This window comes from Lucilia sericata, unplaced genomic scaffold, assembly GCF_015586225.1.
Source record: "Lucilia sericata isolate MDLA Ls3-8-SP2 unplaced genomic scaffold, ASM1558622v1 Contig000941F_arrow, whole genome shotgun sequence".
NCBI lineage: Eukaryota > Metazoa > Arthropoda > Insecta > Diptera > Calliphoridae > Lucilia > Lucilia sericata.
Window position 1 is genome coordinate 57,084 of NW_023994927.1, and position 25,129 is coordinate 82,212.

The 25,129-nt window shown below is 31.1% G+C and overlaps 1 protein-coding gene across 3 annotated transcripts; it reads right to left on the reverse strand.

The window, feature by feature from the left end:
* Nucleotides 1-5,192: 5,192 nt before the first annotated feature.
* On the reverse strand, nt 5,193-17,036 carry LOC119609147 (protein mab-21-like). 3 transcript variants are annotated; one of them, XM_037963863.1, is made up of 4 exons: nt 16,683-17,036; nt 15,256-16,429; nt 8,271-8,824; nt 5,193-8,213 (listed from the first exon to the last, which is right to left on the reverse strand). In XM_037963863.1, the coding sequence occupies exons 2-4, from the start codon at nt 15,456-15,458 to the stop codon at nt 7,864-7,866; spliced, it is 1,107 nt and encodes a 368-aa protein (XP_037819791.1). In that variant the 5' UTR covers nt 15,459-16,429; nt 16,683-17,036; the 3' UTR covers nt 5,193-7,863. The 3 variants fall into 3 exon arrangements, with proteins under 3 accessions (XP_037819791.1, XP_037819790.1, XP_037819789.1); XM_037963862.1 differs by having other exon boundaries at nt 15,256-16,458; nt 16,519-17,036; XM_037963861.1 differs by having other exon boundaries at nt 15,256-17,036.
* Between the last annotated feature and the right edge of the window lie 8,093 nt (nt 17,037-25,129).

Sequence of the window (25,129 nt, forward strand, 5' to 3'; positions counted from 1 at the left end):
GTCCATATACTTGTCCAAAGACTAGTCAATAAACTAGTCCAATGACTAGTCAATAGACTAGTCAATAGGCTTGTCCATAGACTAGTCAATAGGCTTGTCCATAGACTAGTCAATAGGCTTGTCCATAGACTAGTCAATAGGCTTGTCCATAGACTAGTCAATAGGCTTGTCCATAGACTAGTCCATATAGACTAGTCAATAGACTAGTCCATAGACTATTCAATAGTCTAATATTTAGACTACCTTATAGCCTAGCAAATAGACTAGTCAATGGACTACTGCATAGACTAGATTAGTCAATGGATTACTCAACAGACTAGATTAATCAATGGACTACTCCATAGACTAGTCACTAGAATTGCTCAAAGACTAGTCAAGGACTAGTTCATAGACTAGTCCATAGACTAGTCGATAGAAGAGTCAATAGACTAATTCATAGACTAGTCCATAGATTAGTCAAGAGACTAGTCCATAGACTAGTTCAAAGACTACTCAATAGACTAGTTCAAAGACTAGTCAATAGAGTAATACATAAGGAAGTAGATAGACTAGTCAATAGATTAGTCCACAGACTAGTCAATAGGCTTGTAGATAGACTAGTCAATAGACTAGTCCAATGACTAGTCAATAGACTAGTCCCTAGACTATACAATAGACTAGTCAATTAAATTCAATAGACTAGTCAATTGACTATTCAATAGACTAGTCAATAGTCTAATCTTTAGACTACCTTATAGTCTAGCAAATAGACTAGTGAATGGACTACTCCATAGACTAGATTAATCAATACGCTAGTCGATAGGTTAGTCCATAGACTAAACTATAGGCTTGTCCCGGGGGTACTTAATAGACCATTCCATAGACTAGCCAATAGACTATTCCATAGACTAGGCTATAGACTAAACTATAGGTAAAATTGTGTAATTGATATAATTTCCCTTATTACCAACAAGAATAATATGCAAAAAGGTACCTAAAATTGTGTGTAATTATAACCAACACTACAACCAATACCAACAACAATACAAAAAAAGCTATGAATAAATTCTTTTCTGGTACTCGTAGACAAGAAAAATCTTTTTTTTTTCTACCAGCTGATTGTGAAGGCGTATAAAATGATAAAAATAAATGTTGATGATGTTAAGCCTCATCATCATCTTCTTCTGTTAAATGTCCTTTAACAAAAGAACTTCAACTAAAAGAATAAATATTAAGCAAGTGTGGCTTTTCCCAGCCCTCAAAAATGAATAAAAGAAAAAAACCAAAGAGCAACCAGTGTTACAATGAGAAACATCAGGTGAACTAAATGTTTAGATCTTGTGTGTTTCGGTGTTTTTTTTGGGAGGGCATGACTTGTTTGTTACTCCTTCGTATTGTGGCAATATTACAAAAACCTAAAGAAAAAAACAACAGACGTGTGCTGCTAAGATCACATAACATTATTGTTGCACGTGACCACAAGTCGAGCACTACTATTTATAGGCTGGTGGTAGTCTGAGTGACTAACTGAATGAATGACTGGTGTTACTTACAAACTGATATGGCACGTTTTTTCTTATGGCCTTTTTGCTTGTGCTGATGCAGAGTATTTTGTTTGTTTTTTGGAAATTTTATTTAAAGCAATTCAGTTGCTTTAAAACAATTTTATGCTTATTATCCGAATAAGGGCTTAACGATTAACTTGAAAAGCATTTGACAAATTATGTTCCAACCAACAGCAAAAAAAATGTACTTTCTGGCACACAAACACACACACACTCATGTTCACAAAATAATCGATATCGCCTTGCCAGCCATACGATTTCAATTATTCAAAAAAGAAGCCTGAGGTTAAATTAAAAAAAAAGAATAAAGAAATACATGTCACCACATGTTTCGTTATGATTTCTGTTTCTTTAATGGGAGGTATTGTTTTTGAAAATATTTTGTCTTTTATTTTGTTTTATTTAAATTTTTGCTTACGGCTTTGGTAAAAAACTAAATCTAAATGCATATGTTTTGATAACATTTTATTGTTAATGCCTTGAAAGGTTGTGACACTTTATTTTCCGGTTTTAGATTTTGAATTTATTTGTTAAAAATCCTTCTCTTTGTTGTATTTTGAATTTGTTCTTGAACTGTGTGTTAATATTATCCTTTGTTTTCAATTCATTTGTTTTTAATTAGCGCTATATCCTTTCAAATATTTGTCAATGCAAAATTACAAATTCCCTCCCAAAATTATAATTGTGGAACAAGGCAGCTGAGGCATTTTACAAAACTAGCGTCAACCAACAAACAAACAAACAAAGTAACTAACTAACTAACTAACTAACTAACTAACTAACTAACTAACTAACTAACTAACTAACTAACTAACTACTAACTAACTAACTAACTACTAACTAACTAACTAACTAACTAACTAACTAACTAACTACTAACTAACTAACTAACTAACTAACTAACTAACTAACTAACTAACTAACTAACTACTAACTAACTAACTACTAACTAACTAACTAACTAACTAACTAACTAACTAACTAACTACTAACTAACTAACTAACTAACTAACTAACTAACTAACTAACTAACTAACTAACTAACTAACTAACTAACTAACTACTAACTAACTAACTAACTAACTAACTACTAACTAACTAACTAACTAACTAACTAACTAACTAACTAACTAACTAACTAACTAACTAACTAACTAACTAACTAACTAACTAACTAACTAACTAACTAACTAACTAACTAACTAACTAACTAACTAACTAACTAACTAACTAACTAACTAACTAACTAACTAACTAACTAACTAACTAACTAACTAACTAACTAACTAACTAACTAACTAACTAACTAACTAACTAACTAACTAACTAACTAACTAACTAACTAACTAACTAACTAACTAACTAACTACTAACTAACTAACTAACTAACTAACTAACTAACTAACTAACTAACTAACTAACTAACTAACTAACTAACTAACTAACTAACTAACTAACTAACTAACTAACTAACTAACTAACTAACTAACTAACTAACTAACTAACTAACTAACTAACTAACTAACTAACTAACTAACTAACTAACTAACTAACTAACTAACTAACTAACTAACTAACTAACTAACTAACTAACTAACTAACTAACTAACTAACTAACTAACTAACTAACTAACTAACTAACTAACTAACTAACTAACTAACTAACTAACTAACTAACTAACTAACTAACTAACTAACTAACTAACTAACTAACTAACTAACTAACTAACTAACTAACTAACTAACTAACTAACTAACTAACTAACTAACTAACTAACTAACTAACTAACTAACTAACTAACTAACTAACTAACTAACTAACTAACTAACTAACTAACTAACTAACTAACTAACTAACTAACTAACTAACTAACTAACTAACTAACTAACTACTAACTAACTAACTAACTAACTAACTAACTAACTAACTAACTAACTAACTAACTAACTAACTAACTAACTAACTAACTAACTAACTAACTAACTAACTAACTAACTAACTAACTAACTAACTAACTAACTAACTAACTAACTAACTAACTAACTAACTAACTAACTAACTAACTAACTAACTAACTAACTAACTAACTAACTAACTAACTAACTAACTAACTAACTAACTAACTAACTAACTAAATAACTAACTAACTAACTAACTAACTAACTAACTAAATACTAACTAACTAATTAATTAACTAACTAACTAACTAACTAACTAACTAACTAACTAACATAATTTCTCTGGAAGAATTTGATCCATTCAATATATTTCCACTTTATTCTAGGCATAATTTCTTTGGGAAGACTTGATTTGTTCTACTTAGACATATTTTCTCTATAAAAAGTTGATATATTTTAAACATCTTTCCTCTGCAAAAAGCTGATCTGTTCTAGATATCTTTTCTCTGAAAAAACTTGTTCTAATCTAAACATCTTCCCACTGGAATCTATACTCTCTTGATCTATTCTAGACATAATTTTTCTGAGATAACTTGATATGTATTAGGCAACTAAAGAATCTATTCTAATTTTCTCTGTGAACACGTGATCTTTATAGTTTTATAAAATAAAACTTTTTGTCTAATACTACAAATTTCCGCTATGAATGAAATTAAGTTGCCTTTAGCTGCCCTTAATAACATATGTCTGTAAGTTGAAAATTTTACAGAACTCTTAGAAATTCAGAGGTAAAATGTTTGCTTAAAATCTCTAGTGTATATGATTTTAATAATTTTATATTTTCTTAGCGTGGATTCCACAAATCTATGTCTAAATTCATACGAATCCATGATAAACTAAAGAACCCCTTTATAATCAGTATAAACAAACTGAAAATGAGCTTATCTTAAATCTCGTTTAAAATATCTTTTTACATAATTGATATTATTGTGTATAAAGGTTAATTTAGATTTAAGACAAACGAACCAAAAACATTCGTTGAAAAAAACACAACATTTGTTGTACAATGTACTCATCGTATGAGGATTGTCTTGAAGGTCATAAATATACCCGAAAAAGAAAAAAAAACAAATGACTTCAATACCTACAGACACAGATACTGTGGCATACCAAAGAAAAAAATAATTTCTTCAGATTTGGTCATGAGACAGATCATTCTTTCTTTTTTTCTTCTTCTTAGCCATAAAGGTATTCAAAGATATTTATTCCTTGTATTCGAAACTATATTTTATGTTAATTTTGATTTTATTTTTGGGAAAATGAAAAAAAAAATATCAAAATGTCAACAAATATTTAGTTACGTACAATTCATGAATGTATGTATTTCTCTTATTCTTAGAATTGATATGAGGATCATCATGAGATATTGAGAACAGCAAATAACCTAAGAAATCTTTAATTTTGAAGATCTTGTTATATTCCAAACATGTTAACTTGGTCTTTAGCATGTCTTTAAGGTATTCTTAAGTATATGTATGTATGTAGTATGTATGATTGGTAATGTTTGTGTATGTGACAGGATGGTTGACATAATAAATAATGTTTTAAACATGAAAACCAACTCATTAATAATTGTAATGATTTCGAATTGAAATATTTGTCTAGAGATTGACATTTTCGAAAGAATTACAGTGCATGGCAGTTAACAAATTCCTTATTTTTTTTAATAATAACATCAGTTTTTATTTTAATTTAAAATTTTTATTAATATTTTGAGTAGTTTTATATAACATGATTTTTATTTATTTTTTTCACACAATAATTAATGAACTTAATAATAAAAAAATTTAACAAATTTGTTTTTTTTTTTAATTTTTACAAAATTATTTTTTTAAATCTTATTTGTATACTTATGTTGTTTTCAAATTGCACATTTTATGTTAATTTTTTGCTATAAGTTTTATATATTTTTTAGAAAAATATTAAGACTTATTAATTGTTTTAAACAAAATTTATAAATATTATAAATTATTGGGAAAATGTAAAGTGTAACGATTTTAAGTCACATTGACAAAATCAATTTTGCATTCTGGGGTATCATGTTCTTAATACACAGGCCGAAAAGATTTGAAAAAAATTTGAAACTCTTAGACTTTTCTAAAGGATTGAATCGCACTGACCTCAGATTTTCTCCATCACATCTGAGATTTGAGAAATTTAAAAAACACTATTTTTGAATCCATTTTCAATATAAAATATCGCTGATCAACAGATAAGAAAAATTGCATCCTATATATACATATATATAATATTTTAGAAAATTTTCATTCTTCTAGTTCCTTTCCGCTGAACCTTCTTTCTTTATGTAATAATTTAAGAACATTTAATTCTTTAGCATTCTTTTCTCTGGATAATATTTCTACTATTGGAAACAGAAGAATGGAAATATATAGATTGTTCAAGATTCCTTTGAGGACCTAATATATTTTGTCTACTTCCGATACCAAACATTTCTGTCAGTATATAGAGATATCGGAAGAAGATGCTGTATGTGCTATATAGGCCAAAATATACCTAATTTGATAGAGGATTTTTTAAACTACTAGCTTATACTGGATGCCGAAATTCGTGCAATGGGTGGCGGCCATTGACATTATACCTAAAATCAGTTCTCCGGCTGCTTTAGTTTCTTTTTTTACATAACAGATGTTGCGGGGTATCTTTATTGTCGATAACTAGTACCCCCGGGGGCACGTTGCCTTGGTGAAATCTACTTTTTGGTGTTATTGCAATATCCCGGGGAAAAGAGGTGCTACCAATATCACTAGTCTGCCGGAACTATAAAATAGTGATGATCAAATGTATCCTCGGCCTTTCCTTGAAATGATTTGACATGGGGTCGGACAGAGCACCACATAATCTGGCACTACGGTTGGTTGAGGTTCTTTCGGGATCCACGTAGTGGCTGTGGTTTAAAGCCAAATTCGTGGGGAAAGTATTCTGGTTTAAGAACTGATATATCCAAATGCCATATATGTCTGGATTCTCTTTCCGGTGCTGTTGCCATCTCAACAGATGTCACTAGGTGATTCCTGAACCTGTTGAGTATATCTTACTCTTCGCGTAGTAGGGCGCCAGTATAGGTTGGGAAATTTTTTGGTTGACACTTGGTAGTTGCCTGTCATTCCGTCTTTATGGTCTGAGAATGGAACTGATGCAATTTGTGAACGATCGGGAAAGACTCCTCTGCCCGACAGGAGCCTAGTACTGATTTAGTAGACCTTTTACTTCAGGGAAATTCTCGGTGCTGTTGCCATCTCAACAGGATGCATATTGTTTCATGCTACGCGACCTATAGGTGAGGCCTTCTACTCAACTTGTCGGGGCAATTATCGGGTTCGAATTGACTTTCGAAATTCCTACATCTTTTGTCACATTATCTGACATACAGGTGCTGTTGCCAGATCAACAGGGCCATCTCAGTAGTGTGGTTGCGCCGGCTTAAAGAGGTTAACAAATGCACTGGAATTGCATCATTAGTTGCATTTTAAATAATGCAATCTTTAATGACATCGAAAGTGTGGCCACCTTCCGGTTTACCGGAGGATTGATTTCACCCAATGTTGGGGTAGTTCTACATATTAGCTTTAGACCAGTGATTGTTTTTTCCTTGTTGGGGTTTGCATTCAGATTGATCCCATGCTGCCTGTCATTCCGCAACGGGGCTTAAGTCTACCCAGTGGATGGACCGTGAAATAAGGCCGTCCAGGCAGGTGTTCACGTTAAGCACTTAAACATCTTGTCGATAACTAGTATAAATTTCAATGAAAATCGTTACACCAAACATTTTCCTTAATTATACATTACAAATTATCACTTTTGCTTAGTTATGAATTATAAAATCTAATCGTATACAAAGTTATAGTCAAAATAGAAAAACTTTTTTCTCATTGTGAATTATTTGAGACAATGAAATGTTTAAGGGTTAGTAAACCACGATTTACAAAAAAATTAAAAATATCCAAATTTTTAAAACAATAGATAGTAGAGAAAGAGAGGGAGAGTAACAAAAAATATTAAGACGGATTATCCTGTGATAAATACAACATATGAGTGCCGATAAACATCATTCATAAGATCCAAAATAACACACATGCAAAGCATTCATTCCATAATAAATATAAAGATACATATATGAAATATGTTTTTTATCTAAAATCTAAGGATTATAGTGTTGTGAATTTTTTTAGAAAAATTTTGTTAAAAGAGAAATCTTTGATTTTTATCCTTCACATTTTTAATAATTGCTTTTCTAGGGGAATTTGTAATAAAAATTTTTATACACATTTTTATCAAATAATGCTTACAGCAGCAGACTTCCTTTATCTTTTGTTAGTTGGGCCCTTTCTTCTTCTATTTTTTACAATTTTTCAAATGCATTGTTATTTGTTAACATCTCACGTGTTAAACGCCACACCTGTTTGGCTGCCTGTTCTAAGGCGCTGGGAGATTTACCTTTAAATAGATCCAAACTAGGTAGAAAATAATGGGGACAACGTCTGTACTGTAAGCAGGATATTAACTGCAGAAATATGCCATTGATACGATCCGCAATACATGGTTCATCCCATTCAAAATCTCGGGGATGTTTTTCACATTCATACAATAGTAAATTTTTCAAATGATAGGCTGTTATGGGATTACCGGGTAAATCCAAATGACGATCTCTTAAAGTTTTCAAAATGCTAAGCAAACGACGACGGCAGCCACCTAAAAAACAAAACTATTTATAAAATTCTTTATTTCGCATATTTATTTTTAATATACCTTGCAACAATCTATTTTCGGCTTCAAAAAAACTCAACACCCAAGCATCTCCCTCCATGCTGGCGGCATTATTTGTTTTATTCTGAAATATGACACTTTCCTTAGACAACAAATCAAATCCCTCCGTTTTGACTTCAGCCACTATACTCGGATGTGGCCAGGGTATATGAGGCAATGGCCAATGTGCTGCCGATCTCGGCCATATACCCGAACATTTAAATGCCGGTGTTATTTGCACTATATACCGTTCACGTATTCTCAATTTTACCTCCGTAGTATCACCAATCATTTTCACCATATCACGATAAATACTTTTATCACATGCTTGTGCTACTAGAGTCTGAAAACGTGCTCTAATTTTTCTTGACGATAGATAACCGGAGGCTGTTATAAATTCCACCCATAAAGACATGGATCTTTTGCGGCCATCACTTAATTTGAGCACAGCACAACCGGGTAGAGTACCATCATCGACGAAATTGAAAACACCCATTTGATTGAGATATAAAACAATTTCGAATTCTGTGGGGGAGATGACTTCAACGCCTTCATATCTGAAAGGAAAATAAGATTTAAAGAAAAATTGTGATTATTTTCCCATTTTCCTTTTTAGAGAATTTTCGATAAATTTTTTATTAAAACAAATTTTGTTGAATTTTCTATTGAAACAAAACATTTGATAAACTTTCTTTGTATTAAAAGAAAAATTTACAATAAATTTCGTATTTTTGGAAAATTTTTGATAAATTTTCTTTTCTATAGAAAATTTTCTTTAAATTTTGTTTTCTATAGAAAACCTTTTATAAAATTTCTTTTCTATAGAAATTTTTTGATAAATTTTCTTTTCTATAGAAAATTGATAAATTTTCTTTTCTATAGAAATTTTTCGATAACTTTTCTTTTTATAGAAAATTTTCGATAATATTTTTTTATAGAAAATTTTCGATAAATTCTCATTTCTATAGATAAATTTTCATTCTATAGAAAATTTTCGATAAATTTTCATTCTACAGAAAATTTTCGATAAATTTTCATTTCTATACAAAATTTTCGATAAATTTTCTTTTCTATAGAAAATTTTCGATAAATTTTCTTTTCTATAGAAAATTTTCGATAAATTTTCTTTTCCATTGAAAATTTTCGATAAATTTTCTTTTTCATTGAAAATTTTCGATAAATTTTCTTTTCTATAGAAAAAATAATGAAAAATTTCTCTTTTTATAAAAAATTTTCGATAAATTTTATTTTCTATAGAAAATTTTTTTGTAAAAAAATTTCAATAAACTTAATTTTTTGAAAAATTTTCAATAAACTTTCATTTTTATAGAAAATTTTCAATAAATTTCTCTTTTTATAGATAATTTTCGATAAATTTTCATTTCTATAGAAAAAACTATAAAAAATGTTCGATAAATTTTCTTTTCTATAGAAAAAATTATGAAAATTATCGATAAAATACTTTTTTTATAGAAAATGTTCGATAAATTTCTCTTTTTATAGAAAATTTTCGATTAATTTATATTTTTATAAAAAATTTTCGATAAATTTTATTTTCTATAGAAAATTGTTTTGTAGAAAATTTTCAATAAACTTAATTTTTTTTCGTAAATTTTCAATAAGCTTTCATTTTCAATAAATTTTCTTTTTTATAGAAAAATTTCGTTGAATTTTTTTTTTATAATATTAATTAATTTGAAAAGCAAAGTTGTTTTGACCAGTTCTAATATTAAGGATAGTTTTCGATCAGTTTTTAGAAAATTGTCGATTCAAACTTTATTTTTTAAGTATTTGCTTTTTTTACATTTTTGAGGGATTTTGATTAAAAATCCTTTTTAAAAATTTCCGATTAATTTTTGATAAAATCTTTAATTTCAACTTTTTTTTCTGAAATATTGATCAATTCCTAATTAGAGAAATTTCAACAATCTACTCTTTTCCCAACATTACGTTAACTTTCAATCTTCTGTCAACATTCCCACATTAAATGATCTTTTGTCAACCATTTAATCAATATAAGCCCACTTGATTATTGTGGCAGCCATGACGACAATGATCATGATGCCTTTTCAATGAAATGATGGTGATGCAAAGAGAAGACTGAAGAGAGTATTAAAGACCCATTCAACCATAAAACAATTAGCACTTAAATATATACAAACATATTCAGGCGTAAAACAAGTAGTATTTTATGTTTTTTTTCTTTCTCGTTTTACACTTGAAGACAGATTAAAAAGTAATACATACAAAACACAACAAACAAATTGATCTCTTTGGAAAGATGTAACAACAGATTTTGACAGATCTTAAGGCAATTTCAATACATCATCAACAATTTGTATGTGTTTTTATATATATTTTTGTAGCAGATTTACGACACCAACTGTAAAGTACAAACATGTATTCGTAATTATCATGGGTGTTTTTTAAAAGGCTGCCACAAAAGAAAAAAATAATAAAAACCACATCTGAAGTGGTAGCAATTGGTCACCTAGTGGGAACAATTGAGAATATTTAAAATTTAGATTCTAAATAGTAGAATTTGATAATTTGTAATGTAAATACTCTAAAGATCAGAGACATTGCTGTTGAGAAAATCTATTGCTGATTTAAAAATATCAATATTTCAGTAAGAAATTCCTATTGGGTCTTTTAATTGGCAGTAGCTGGGTATGACAGCTCTTAAATTTTACATTTTCTTTTACTAACTAAAAGAATGTTAAAAAAATACAAAGAAATATTTTGTTTTTCTTCTTCAATTTCATTTATTGTTAAGTCATCTTCATCGGCTGTCTCAACGCCATTGTGATCGTGATCTTCATCTTCATCATCATTATCACCATCTTATTGGTAACTAACGTTCATAAAAGATCATTTTGTTTTGGTTTTTCTTTAAATGTGGTTAAATGTGCTATCAACAGCTTTAAAACTAAAGTAAAATTCTTTAACTGGTTTTTATATTTTTCACAATGGTCCTTCTAAACTCTATTGAATGTTTATTTGAAAAAAAAAAATGTTCAATTTTGTTGGTTTTTCTGTTCATTTTGGTATTTTTTCATTTTAGATACATTTTAACCAGATTTCTTTTTGTTGGTGTTGGGATTCCTTTTTTTATTTTTGTCACTTAATTGGTGTTAATTGTTTTTTGACAGTTTTGATTTCATTCTTTGTTTGTATACAGTTTGTGACGTGTGAAAATTTCATATTCACTTCAATTCACTTTTTGGTTTAAATTTTTTTTTTTATATTTATTGCTGGTTTGTTCGGTTTTTAAAAAAAATTTATATAATTTTTAGACATTTTGAAATTTTTATGAGTTTAATTGGTTGTTAATGTCTTTTTATTATTTTCAGACATATTTGTCTTGTTGGAGGTGAAGCAGAGGTAAGTGCACTTTAAACAATGCAACATATTTAATTGTTCAATGAAAATTTTTTAAAAATTTGTTATTAAGGCACGTGCATATTTTATAATTTTTTTTAGAAAACTTTATTTGTTTTATCGGCTAACTAGGAATTTGGAGTTACATATTTATGATGGAAAATATTTTTTCTGTTTTGTTACTACCGTCTGAAAAATATGTTATGTTCGAAATTTCCATGAATTTATATTATTAAGAATATTATTCGGGCTTGAGTTCAACACCCATTAACGAAAAATGTTTAAAAAATATTGTAATGATTCTTAAGCATCAAATTTCTACTTCCAAATTATCGGTAGTAAATAGATAATTAAAATTGTGACTACCAAAGATTTCAGATAGATTATATAAGATTAGATTATATTTGATTAGAGAGACCCTTAAACACTGCGACCCTGTTTTGGATCTTTTGTGCAGGCCATGGGTTCACCATAACAGGTTTAATTCACGTACCAAAGATTTCAGATAGATATTAGATTAGATTTAATTAGAGAGACCCTTAAACACTGCGACCCTGTTTTGGATCTTTTGTGCAGGCCATGGGTTCACCATAACAGGTTTAATTCACGTATTTGATTGGTGAGAGGTTGAATATATTCTTCGGGGCTAGTGTTGCAGCACCTAAGATTCTTTCTCGAAGAGTCTATAGTGTTGGACATTTGCAAAATATGAGTTCTGAGGTTTCCTCTGCATAGCAGGATGAATGGATGACATCTGAGACCACAGTGTCCCGTGAGTAGTCCCGTAATTATTCTGATATCACTTTTGTTAAGCGATAATAACTTTTGGGATTTTCCTCTTGATAGCGTGATTAAGCGCTTTGTCTGTTGAAGCACTGTTGTTGCTTCCCAGTGGCGAGCAAATTCCGATTCGAACCACGATACGCATCTTTGTCTGACGTAACCTTGAGGATTAACAAAGAATGGTTCAGGGCCGATATGTGGGCGACGAGCGCCTCTATTTGCTAAGCAGTCCTCCCGTTCATTGCTAGAATGGCCTTCATGGCCGGATACTTAACATATTGTTAATTTGTTGTGTTTACCCAGTTCGTTCAATAAGGATACACAGTTCATCACAACACCCGACCTAACTTCATACGAAAGTAAGGGTTGACCTTCTCCTCACGCACTTTCTATCACAGATGAAGATGGCGTAGATTTCCGCCTGAAAGATTGAGGGATATTTTCAGGTAACTAGCAGTGCAATTTTGACTTCGCCGACAAGAAATCGAAGTAAAGTTGTACTTTGAAAATATTACTTGAACTTTTTGTGGATCTAATGGAAGTCTAGAAGTTAAACATTAGTGATAAAATCCCATACTGTTTAACATGACTTTCTTTAGAAATAGACGAAATTTTACTATTATATTTATAAATGCATAAGAGAAAAACTGAGTTTTTTTGGTTTTCATTTTTAAACCAGAGACCAATGTATATTTTGTTTATAAGATTGAGCACAGCTGAATCCGAATGTGATCTCAGATTTTTTCCATCACATCTCAGATTTGAGATATTGTGTTCTGAAATTTGAGAAAACGCCATTTTTGGGCAACTTTATTTTTAAAATGTATAGTATTGTGGCAAGAGCAAGACCTTGCCTCGATTCTGTTAGAGGGTTGATAGAAGGCCTACTTAGGAAAGCCTAATAGACGGTCTTACATTGGAAACCTATTAGAAGATATTTAGTTGAAGGCTTGTAAGGCTTGTAACGTAATGCATATAAGAAGGTCTTCCGTTAAAGGCATGTTAGAAGATCTTCAGGTTTCGCGTATTGCAATTCCGTGGTAAAGAGGTGCTACCAATACCTCTAGCCTGCCGGGCTAGATGGTGATGTCAATTCACTCCTCGGTCTTTGCTTTGAATAAAGTAGTTGACTTGGGGTCGTACCAGAGAACCACACAATCTGGTACTACGGGAGGCCAGTTGCCCGCAGGACTTGTCCTGATTGGTCAGTTGGTTGAAGTTATTTCGGGATCACGTCGTGGCTGTGGTTTAAACCCAAATTCGCGGGAAGAGAAAGTGGCGGTTTAAAGGACTGATGTACGGTGAATCTATAATTCGGGATAAGTTGGGTGCTATTGCCGAATGACAACAGACACCCCACAGAGGAGTGACTGTGGGACTAAGCGTTGGAAATGAGTTAGTGTTAAGTGTATATGATATATATATATACCTAAAGTGAGTCTTTCGAATGTTGTTCTATTATGAGTATGAATGAGAAGTATGCAGGGTGGAATGGTAATGAATGAAAGGTATCTTATACAAGTGACACCATTAAATTTACCTTCCTTGTCCTGGTATGTTCAATGAAAACTCTGTTTAAAATTTGATGGATACGATGGATTTGATGGATTCGTATTTGGTCTAACGGTAACGTCTCTAGGTGCTGTTGCCAACTCAACAGAGGCCTACCTATCTGCCTGGTTGTTAGCGGAAGTAATATTTTTGAATCTCGGAAGTTAAGCAACGGGGCAGCATTGGTCTGAGATTAGATAGTTCGAGTACTTGAGCAAAGTGCTTGTACATGGACCGGCACTGCCAAAATGAGGCAATGGTGAGTCGTCAAAGAAGCTCACTGTTTGGGTGAAAAAGTCCACCGTTCACGTAAAGCCCTTCCGCATAGGAAATTATATTGCAAGTTTTGAGAATTTTTTCATAAGAATTTATCAAATCTTTATAAAACCTGATATATGTATAAAACTTTTATAAGTTCCAGTGACTTTTTATATAATTTCCTATGCACACATTCTATAAAGCCTTCGACGGAAGCATGTCGCTATTAGGGAAGATTTGTATGGGCATGATGTGGATTATTTTAATAAAAGATGATTTTCTTGAGATACCCTCAAGTAAGCTATTTTTGTGTCATGAGCAAAAATGGAAGATACCTGTTTCGAGATATCCTTGACTCAAGGACTTTTTAGAATATAATTAACCTTATATTAACACTATAATATTTAAACAATAACAGGCTTTAATTAACGACTAAAGCGATTAAAATCTGAAAAACTTCTTATACAATTTAATTTAATGCTTGTTGAAAAAATCCAAAAAAAAAAGTATGAACTTTGAACCGCCATAAAATCTGAACCATAACGAATTTGGAAATTTTGGAGAACTTTAAATTTCTTATGCAAGGGAAGATTATATTTACCGAATTGCGTTCAAATCGGAGGGTCTCTTGTTCATAATAACAGTATCAGTATCTAGAAAGGAAATTTTATTTTGGAATTTTCTACGAAAATAACTTAAATAATTTTCATACAAATTTTTAAAATAAAATTTCCGTCCGAAATACTCCTTAATGGTAAGTAACTAATAAATTATTTTATAATTTATTAGCGAAAACGACGGGAATTTTTAAAACTTTTTTATAAATCTTATCAAGTTTTTAAAATCCTATAAATATTGTAAATATCATATACATATTAAAAACAAAATGTTAAAAGATGATTAAAATTATGAATAAAACTTAATGTGTTTAAAATTAAACAGCTTACGAATTCCTAATATTAAATTTTAAGCAATAAATTACTGAAATAAAAAACACATCTAAATAATATCTTACCTGCCATTACACTCAACTAAACTAGAGATAAAACGAGGCTCCTGCAATTCGACCTCTTTCAAAATATCCTGGACAATTTTGCAGATTTCTCGAATGGCCGTAGCAGTTTTAAACATGCGAGCTTGAACACGTTCAGCACAATAACGATTCATCTGATAGATCATGCGCGTTTGGGCGGCCATCATATCGGGCGGAACCAACATGGCGGCGGCTTCGGCTGCGGCGACAAAAAGTCTAGAAAATTTTACAAAAAAACCAGCACAAAACACAAGTTATGATTGTAATTTCCAAGCGAAATTCCTTTTTTTTCTGCAACTGCTATTGTCTGAAAAGACAATAAACAATTGTTCTGTTTTTTTATTTTCACGCCACAAAAGTTTTTTATTGTAGTACTTTTTTCTCTGCAGTCTTATAGAAATTGAACGTTTGTAGTTAGTTTTTTTTTCTTTGTACAATTTTTTTTAGAAGAAGCCGCCACAAAATTCACATTTGGTAAATAGTTTTTTACTTTTATTTTTTTGGTATTTTTCTTCTTATTGTCGTTGAATGGTTTAAATTTAAAATTCAAAAAGATTTAAAATCACTGATTGTTGTACGAGAAAAGTTGAGTATAGTACGAGCAGCAGCTAGCAGTGTACATGATGGCAATAAGAAACAACGAGCCGTTAAGTTGTTGGTAAAACATTAACGGATGCTTCTGGTCAACAAACGAAACGTAAAACAAAAACCAACCAAAACTCCTCTAGAGAATACGATGAGAAATCAAATCAATGCAATTGCAGTTTTGGCCTAAATGTTGCCATTTAAAAAACGAGTGAGTAGACAGACGGACAGACAAATATTCAAACATATAAACCATATAATATGAGTTCGAGTAGCAAACAATTTCTTCTTGTTTTTTTTTTTTGGGATGTGATGATGCAGTTGGTTCAGTTGGCGATTTTTGAAGTCGTTACGATGACTCCAATATGAATAAACAATAACCGACGAATTGCAGGATTTAAGGTTGTTTGGGTATTCAATGTAATTTTCCAGTTGTTGCAGTTTGAATTTAGGGTTTTTTTTGTTTATATTTGGATGGTTTCTTTTTCTTCCACTTCAGTTGTATTTTTGCTGTTTTTCTTGGGGAACGAAATGACACGCGTCGTGTAGTAAATCTCGCGGATATTTACAGCTTTATCCTCAGATAAAGAAGTTTAATACCTTTAAAAATACACAAATAAACATTCAAACAAACGATACAATTGTATACAAACTACCAACACCATCACAAACATATGTATACAATTCACACATCATATGAATCGTCTCGTTTCGGTCGTCCAGTGCACCACAGCAACAACAAGAGCATGAGATCCGGTGCTGCAGCAGTTCTTGCACATTAAATATTCTCACAAGGCACATTCACAAACAAACACATACCATACACAATGCATGAAGTAGTAGGCGTGTATGTAATGAGTACGTTATCGCTTTCGATGATGTTGAAGCCATTTCTGCTGCTGCAGCAGCAACAGCTATTGATGCGAGTTTGTCGGTTTTATAGAGATATCTTGTAGTTAAGTGTGAGCGTACAACAACGATTTTTATTGTTTTCCCAAGTATCTAAAAGATGTATCTTTTTTTAAGTTTTACTGTAGTGCAAAAAACGTGATTGCAGTTTTTTTTTTTTTACTTATTTTACACACTTATGTACGTATTTACGTATTCGAAAAATGTATCTATAAATTACCGGCGGTTTTTATCTTCACGATTTTAAGCTTCTCTGTTTATGTGTAGTATCTTTTAAGATTTATCCCTTTTTTCAATATTTATCTTTGATATGTAGTCTTATATACGTTAAATATCTTTTAGATACTTTTTTATTTATAAGTTTGCTTATAAATAGGAATGTTTTAGTGTGTGTGTTCAATTATACATAGATACACCATGAATTAGGCTCCTCCTCTTTATAGAAAAAACACAATTCTCTTTGTATTTGTTTGTTTTTTTCTATATACAAAAAACTCTCTCGTAATTTGTTGGGTAGTTTTTTCTCTCTCTTTATATGTCGCCCTCATAGATACAGATACTTTGGATTTAAGGTTGCCAGATAATGGAAATTTTTCTTTTTAAATAAGATTGTTTTCATTAGTTTCTAGGATTTAAAATATTACCTATTTCTACAACACATCATTATAGTTTTTTCCTTATTCTTGTTTGGAGTTGAGAGCAAATAGAACAGAACAGAACTAGAAGAGAACTAGAACACTACCAGAAAAGAACTAGAACAAAACTAGAACACAACTAGAACAGAACTAGAACAGAACTAGAACAGAACTAGAACAGAACTAGAACAGAACTAGAACAGAACTAGAACAGAACTAGAACTGAACTAGAACTGAACTAGAACTGAACTAGAACTGAACTAGAACTGAACTAGAACTGAACTAGAACTGAACTAGAACAGAACTGAACTAGAACTGAACTAGAACTAGAACTAGAACAGAACTAGAACAGAACTAGAACAGAACTAGAACAGAACTAGAACAGAACTAGAACAGAACTAGAACAGAACTAGAACAGAACTAGAACAGAACTAGAACAGAACTAGAACAGAACTAGAACAGAACTAGAACAGAACTAGAACAGAACTAGAACAGAACTAGAACAGAACTAGAACAGAACTAGAAGAGAACTAGAACTGAACTAGAACTGAACTAGAACAGAACTAGAACAGAACTAGAACAGAACTAGAACAGAACTAGAACAGAACTAGAACAGAACTAGAACAGAACTAGAACTGAACTAGAACAGAACTTGAACTGAACTAGAACTGAACTAGAACTGAACTAGAATTGAACTAGAACTGAACTAGAACTGAACTAGAACTGAACTAGAACTGAACTAGAACTGAACTAGAACTGAACTAGAACTGAACTAGTACTGAACTAGAACTGAACTAGAACCGAACTAGAACTGAACTAGAACTGAACTAGAACTGAACTAGAAGTGAACTACAACTGAACTAGAACTGAACTAGAACTGAACTAGAACTGAACTAGAACTGAACTAGAACTGAACTAGAACTGAACTAGAACTGAACTAGAACTGAATTAGAACTGAACTAGAACTGAACTAGAACTGAACTAGAACTAGAACTGAACTAGAACTGAACTAGAACTGAACTAGAACTGAACTAGAACTGAACTAGAGCTGAACTAGAACTGAACTAGAACTGAACTATAACTGAACTAGAACTGAACTAGAACTGAACTATAACTGAACTAGAACTGAACTAGAACTGAACTAGAACTGAACTAGAACTGAACTAGAACTGAACTAGAACTGAACTAGAACTGAACTAGAACTGAACTAGAACTGAACTAGAACTGAACTAGAACTGAACTAGAACAGAACTAGAACTGAACTAGAACTTAACTAGAGCTGAACTAGAACTGAACTAGAACTGAGCTAGAAACTTCGGAATATGAGCAAAATTATGAAAAGACATGATTTTTCCAGAATTTTGAATATATTTCTGATACTTTGACCGATATGTTTAAGTTTGTATATCAAAAGAGAGATATTCGAAGGGTTTTTCATTTATTATGCATTTTCTCAAGGATATATCCGAAAATATGGCAAGAATTATGGCTGTTTTGACATTTTGCTCATATTTTGGCCATTCGTGCACAGAATTTAGATTTTTTTTTGTAAATTAAAAATTTTTAGAAAGGTTAATATTTGTTTAAAAATATATGCTATAGTTATTTGATAGATGTTTAATATATACATATATTATAACTCTGAGTGATTTGATAAATAAATTATCACTCCACCCATAAAATAGCTAACAAATTTTCATCTGGCATCTCAATTTCAACCATTTCAAATATGTGAATTTTATCCAAATTTTATTTTATTGCTTTACATAAAACATTTGTTGGCATTTAAATAAAATTTATAGTAGAAAATACTTTATTATTTTAACATTTCCAAAACTTTTAACATTCCCGGTTTTTCACCCAAACACCTTATATATGTACATATGTACATACCGCCGTCCGTTCGAGCTATTCATGTAACCCCTCATTTTAAGTTCTTTTTCGTACACGAGTATAAATACAAAATATTTTCAATTTGTAGGCTATAATTTATCTTCATGTTGTTTTATTTCCATTTAAACATTTATTTTATGTATTTTTTTTTTGTATTTGGTTTCCTTTATGTAAAAAAAGAAGTACTTGGCAGTTTGTTGCCAGTATCTTCCAAAACAAACATCATCCCTGTTTTGGGAAATGTTTGAAAAAAGTTTTATATTTCACTTATACCTATTTTGCTTGCCTGCCTGGCTGACTGTCAGTCTCTTTTTTCCATATACAATATACATATGTATTTACCTTACCAGTGTATTTTTTTTTTTGGTAAATTATGTATTTTGAATGCCAGAATTAATGCTGTAGTTGCTATTTTTGACAGTTTTCTATGGTGTAAATATTTAAATGTCTGCAGTTTTTGTAGAGTTTGTATTTTTATTTTATTAAATTAAAATATCACTTTAAATTCAAAAATGATTAAGTATCCTGGTTGGTTGTAAAATATTACATTTTAAATACAGTTTCATTTGCAAAGAGAAATTTATTAGTGATATCGGTTACAAAATTATAAATAATTTTTTTTCTTTTTTGTTCATATCCTGGGTGGTTATGGAAAAAATTCAGTTCGGTATGCTCATACAAGTTTCAATCCAAAGCGTGTTACAAGACCTACCTCCCATTAATATCACAAAAGCTTTACAAATAAAGAAAACAGATTTGTTGTGGTCACTAAATATATGTATTTAAAACCGATTATTTTTTATAGTTGTAGTTACTTAATTGTAGTTGATACCAACGTATTTATTTACCTTATTTCTAGTTAATTTTTGTCGCAACCGAAAACTTAATTTAAAGTTCAGTTCTAGTTCAGTTCTAGTTCAGTTCTAGTTCAGTTCTAGTTCAGTTCTAGTTTAGTTCTAGTTCAGTTCCAGTTCAGTTCTAGTTCAGTTCTAGTTCGGTTCTGGTTCATTTCTAGTTCATTTGTAGTTCATTTCTAGTTCATTTCTAGTTCAGTTCTAGTTCAGTTCTAATTCAGTTCTAAATCAGTTCTTGTTTAGTTCTAGTTCATTTCTAGTTCAGTTCTAGTTCAGTTCTAGTTCAGTTCTAGTTCAGTTCTAGTTCAGTTCTAGTTCAGTTCTAGTTCAGTTCTAGTTCAGTTCTAGTTCAGTTCTAATTCAGTTCTAATTCAGTTCTAGTTCAGTTCTAGTTCAGTTCTAGTTCAGTTCTATCTCATTTCTAGTTCAGTTCTAGCTCAATTCTAGTTCAGTTCAGTTCTAGTTCTAGTTTTGTTCTAGTTCAGTTCTAGTTCAGTTCTAGTGCAGTTCTAGTTCAGTTCAGTTCTAGTTCAGTTCTAGTAGTCTAGTTCAGTTCTAGTTCAGTTCTAGTTCAGTTCTAGTTCAGTTCTAGTTCAGTTCTAGTTCAGTTCTAGTTCAGTTCTAGTTCAGTTCTAGTTCAGTTCTAGTTCAGTTCTAGTTCAGTTCTAGTTCAGTTCTAGTTCAGTTCTAGTTCAGTTCTAGTTCAGTTCTAGTTCAGTTCTAGTCAGTTCTAGTTCAGTTCTAGTTCAGTTCTAGTTCAGTTCTAGTTCAGTTCTAGTTCAGTTCTAGTTCAGTTCTAGTTCAGTTCTAGTTCAGTTCTAGTTCAGTTCTAGTTCAGTTAGTTCAGTTCTAGTTCAGTTCTAGTTCAGTTCTAGTTCAGTTCTAGTTCAGTTCTAGTTCAGTTCTAGTTCAGTTCTAGTTCAGTTCTAGTTCAGTTCTAGTTCAGTTCTAGTTCAGTTCTAGTTCAGTTCTAGTTCAGTTCTAGTTCAGTTCTAGTTCAGTTCTAGTTCAGTTCTAGTTCAGTCTAGTTCAGTTCTAGTTCAGTTCTAGTTCAGTTCTAGTTCAGTTCTAGTTCAGTTCTAGTTCAGTTCTAGTTCAGTTCAGTTCTAGTTCAGTTCTAGTTCAGTTCTAGTTCAGTTCTAGTTCAGTTCTAGTTCAGTTCTAGTTCAGTTCTAGTTCAGTTCTAGTTCAGTTCTAGTTCAGTTCTAGTTCAGTTCTAGTTCAGTTCTAGTTCAGTTCTAGTTCAGTTCTAGTTCAGTTCTAGTTCAGTTCTAGTTCAGTTCTAGTTCAGTTCTAGTTCAGTTCTAGTTCAGTTCTAGTTCAGTTCTAGTTCAGTTCTAGTTCAGTTCTAGTTCAGTTCTAGTTCAGTTCTAGTTCAGTTCTAGTTCAGTTCTAGTTCAGTTCTAGTTCAGTTCTAGTTCAGTTCTAGTTCAGTTCTAGTTCAGTTCTAGTTCAGTTCTAGTTCAGTTCTAGTTCAGTTCTAGTTCAGTTCTAGTTCAGTTCTAGTTCAGTTCTAGTTCAGTTCTAGTTCAGTTCTAGTTCAGTTCTAGTTATAGTTCAGTTCTAGTTCAGTTAGTTCAGTTCTAGTTCAGTTCTAGTCAGTTCTAGTTCAGTTCTAGTTCAGTTCTAGTTCAGTTCTAGTTCAGTTCTAGTTCAGTTCTAGTTCAGTCTAGTTCAGTTCTAGTTCTAGTTCAGTTCTAGTTCAGTTCTGTTCAGTTCTAGTTCTAGTTCTAGTTCAGTTCTAGTTCAGTTCTAGCATTCAGTTCTAGTTCAGTTCTAGTTCAGTTCTAGTTCAGTTCTAGTTCAGTTCTAGTTCAGTTCTAGTTCAGTTCTAGTTCAGTTCTAGTTCAGTTCTAGTTCAGTTCTAGTTTCAGTTCTAGTTCAGTTCTAGTTCAGTTTCTAGTTCAGTTCTAGTTCAGTTCTAGTTCAGTTCTAGTTCAATTCTAGTTCAGTTCTAGTTCAGTTCTAGTTCAGTTCTAGTTCAGTTCTAGTTCAGTTCTAGTTCAGTTCTAGTTTCAGTTCTAGTCAGTTCTAGTTCAGTTCTAGTTCAGTTCTAGTTCAGTTCTAGTTCAGTTCTAGTTCAGTTCTAGTTCAGTTCTAGTTCAGTTCTAGTTCAGTTCTAGTTCAGTTCTAGTTCAGTTCTAGTTCAGTTCTCGTTCAGTTCTCGTTCAGTTCTAGTTCAGTTCTAGTTCTAGTTCAATTCTAGTTCAGTTCTAGTTCAGTTCTACTTCTGTTCTATTTCAGTTCTACTTCTGTTCTAGATCAGTTATTTTAGTTACAGCATTCAATTTATGTGGTTGTGGTTATCAAATTTTAGTTGATACCAATAAATTTGGTTATTTTAATTGTATATCATGTTATGCAATTAAATTTCTGTTTTCCGAACCGAAAACTTAAATCAAAGTTATCGAATCATTTAATTGTATAAAAAATTAATTGCTGCAACAAAAACGTTTTCGTTTTGATTGTTAATCCTCCGAACAGATAAGTTTCTCTTAAATGACCATTTATATTTTTTTTAATATTATTTATGCTCAAAACGTCATAAATTCCTCAATATTAAATATTGTTGTTGTTTTTACAAAATATTTTTGCATTTTTCTATGAAATTTATAATTTTGTTTGATTTTTAATTAAAAAAATTTTAGCTGTGACCAAAATAAAATATTCACAATTCATGCACACGCGTTTCTAATGAATGTTGATCATTAGAAATAAACAATTTTGTGGTTTTCTATTCGCTGTATAGAAAAATAAATATCTACGAAAAAATCTATCCATCTAAATGTTAAATAATTTGTATTTTGTAGCTTAGTATTACCTATTTTTACTATATTAAATGAATACGATTAAAAAAAGATGGGAAAAATATACAGAGACCGACAGAGACAGAAAACGTATTATTTTAAATTTATATACCCACAATTAACAATAAAAATAAACAAAATATATCTATCTACATACATACAAACATATACATAAATGACAAAAAATATGCAAATTATAATAAAAATTAAAAAATATGACAATTTCTTGTTAGGAAAATGGCAAAAATATAAAAATTTAAGACTTTATGAAGTAGATTTACTTTTTTCACACACCACATCACGAGATCATTGGTTTTTTTATTATTTAAACAAACATCAAAAGAAAACAAATGTTTTTGTTAATAAAAATAAATCAGAAGAATTTTGTTTAACAAAAATTTTTGAGATAAAAAATTAAAAATTTGTTAAAAAGTTTAAAAAATATATTTTGTCATGTTGCTTTTAAAATCATTATTCTTTAAAAACATATTTAAATGTCAGTTTTGTTAAAATTTTTTACTTTTTTCTCTAAGTATTTTTGAAACCCATTTCTTGTTCACTTTCAGCATTATATGTATTTGCTGCAGTATTTTAAACATGTTGTTAAATTTGGAATTGGGGGAGAGGAATAATTGGGGTAAAAGTTAAAAATTTATTTATAAATTCGAATACATACATACATACTCACGAATATATTTAGTTCTAGTTCAATTCTAGTTCAGTTCTGGTTCAGTTCTAGTTCAGTTCTAGTTCAGTTCTAGTTCAGCTCTAGTTCAGTTCTAGTTCAGTTCTAGTTCAGTTCTAGTTCAGTTCTAGTTCAGTTCTAGTTCAGTTCTAGTTCAGTTCTAGTTCAGTTCTAGTTCAGTTCTAGTTCAGTTCTAGTTCAGTTCTAGTTCAGTTCTAGTTCAGTTCTAGTTCAGTTCTAGTTCAGTTCTAGTTCAGTTCTAGTTCAGTTCTAGTTCAGTTCTAGTTCAGTTCTAGTTCAGTTCTAGTTCAGTTCTAGTTCAGTTCTAGTTCAGTTCTAGTTCAGTTCTAGTTCAGTTCTAGTTCAGTTCTAGTTCAGTTCTAGTTCAGTTCTAGTTCAGTTCTAGTTCAGTTCTAGTTCAGTTCTAGTTCAGTTCTAGTTCAGTTCTAGTTCAGTTCTAGTTCAATTCTAGTTCAGTTCTAGTTCAGTTCTAGTTCAGTTCTAGTTCAGTTCTAGTTCAGTTCTAGTTCAGTTCTAGTTCAGTTCTAGTTCAGTTCTAGTTCAGTTTCTAGTTCAGTTCTAGTTCAGTTCTAGTTCAGTTCTAGTTCAGTTCTAGTTCAGTTCTAGTTCAGTTCTAGTTCAGTTCTAGTTCAGTTCTAGTTCAGTTCTAGTTCAGTTCTAGTTCAGTTCTAGTTCAGTTCTAGTTCAGTTCTAGTTCAGTTCTAGTTCAGTTCTAGTTCAGTTCTAGTTCAGTTCTAGTTCAGTTCTAGTTCAGTTCTAGTTCAGTTCTAGTCAGTTCAGTTCAGTTCTAGTTCAGTTCTAGTTCAGTTCTAGTTCAGTTCTAGTCAGTTCAGTTCAGTTCTAGTTCAGTTCTAGTTCAGTTCTAGTTCAGTTCTAGTTCAGTTCTAGTTCAGTTCTAGTTCAGTTCTAGTTCAGTTCTAGTTCAGTTCTAGTTCAGTTCTAGTTCAGTTCTAGTTCAGTTTCTAGTTCAGTTCTAGTTCAGTTCTAGTTCAGTTCTAGTTCAGTTCTAGTTCAGTTCTAGTTCAGTTCTAGTTCAGTTCTAGTTTCAGTTCTAGTTCAGTTCTAGTTCAGTTCTAGTTCAGTTCTAGTTCAGTTCTAGTTCAGTTCTAGTTCAGTTCTAGTTCAGTTCTAGTTCAGTTCTAGTTCAGTTCTAGTTCAGTTCTAGTTCAGTTCTAGTTCAGTTCTAGTTCAGTTCTAGTTCAGTTCTAGTTCAGTTCTAGTTCAGTTCTAGTTCAGTTCTAGTTCAGTTCTAGTTCAGTTCTAGTTCAGTTCTAGTTCAGTTCTAGTTCAGGTCTAGTTCAGTTCTAGTTCAGTTCTAGTTCTGGTCTAGTTCAGTTCTAGTTCAGTTCAGTTCTAGTTCAGTTCTAGTTCAGTTCTAGTTCAGTTCTAGTTCAGTTTTAGTTCAGTTCTAGTTCAGTTCTAGTTCAGTTCTAGTTCAGTTCTAGTTCAGTTCTAGTTCAGTTCTAG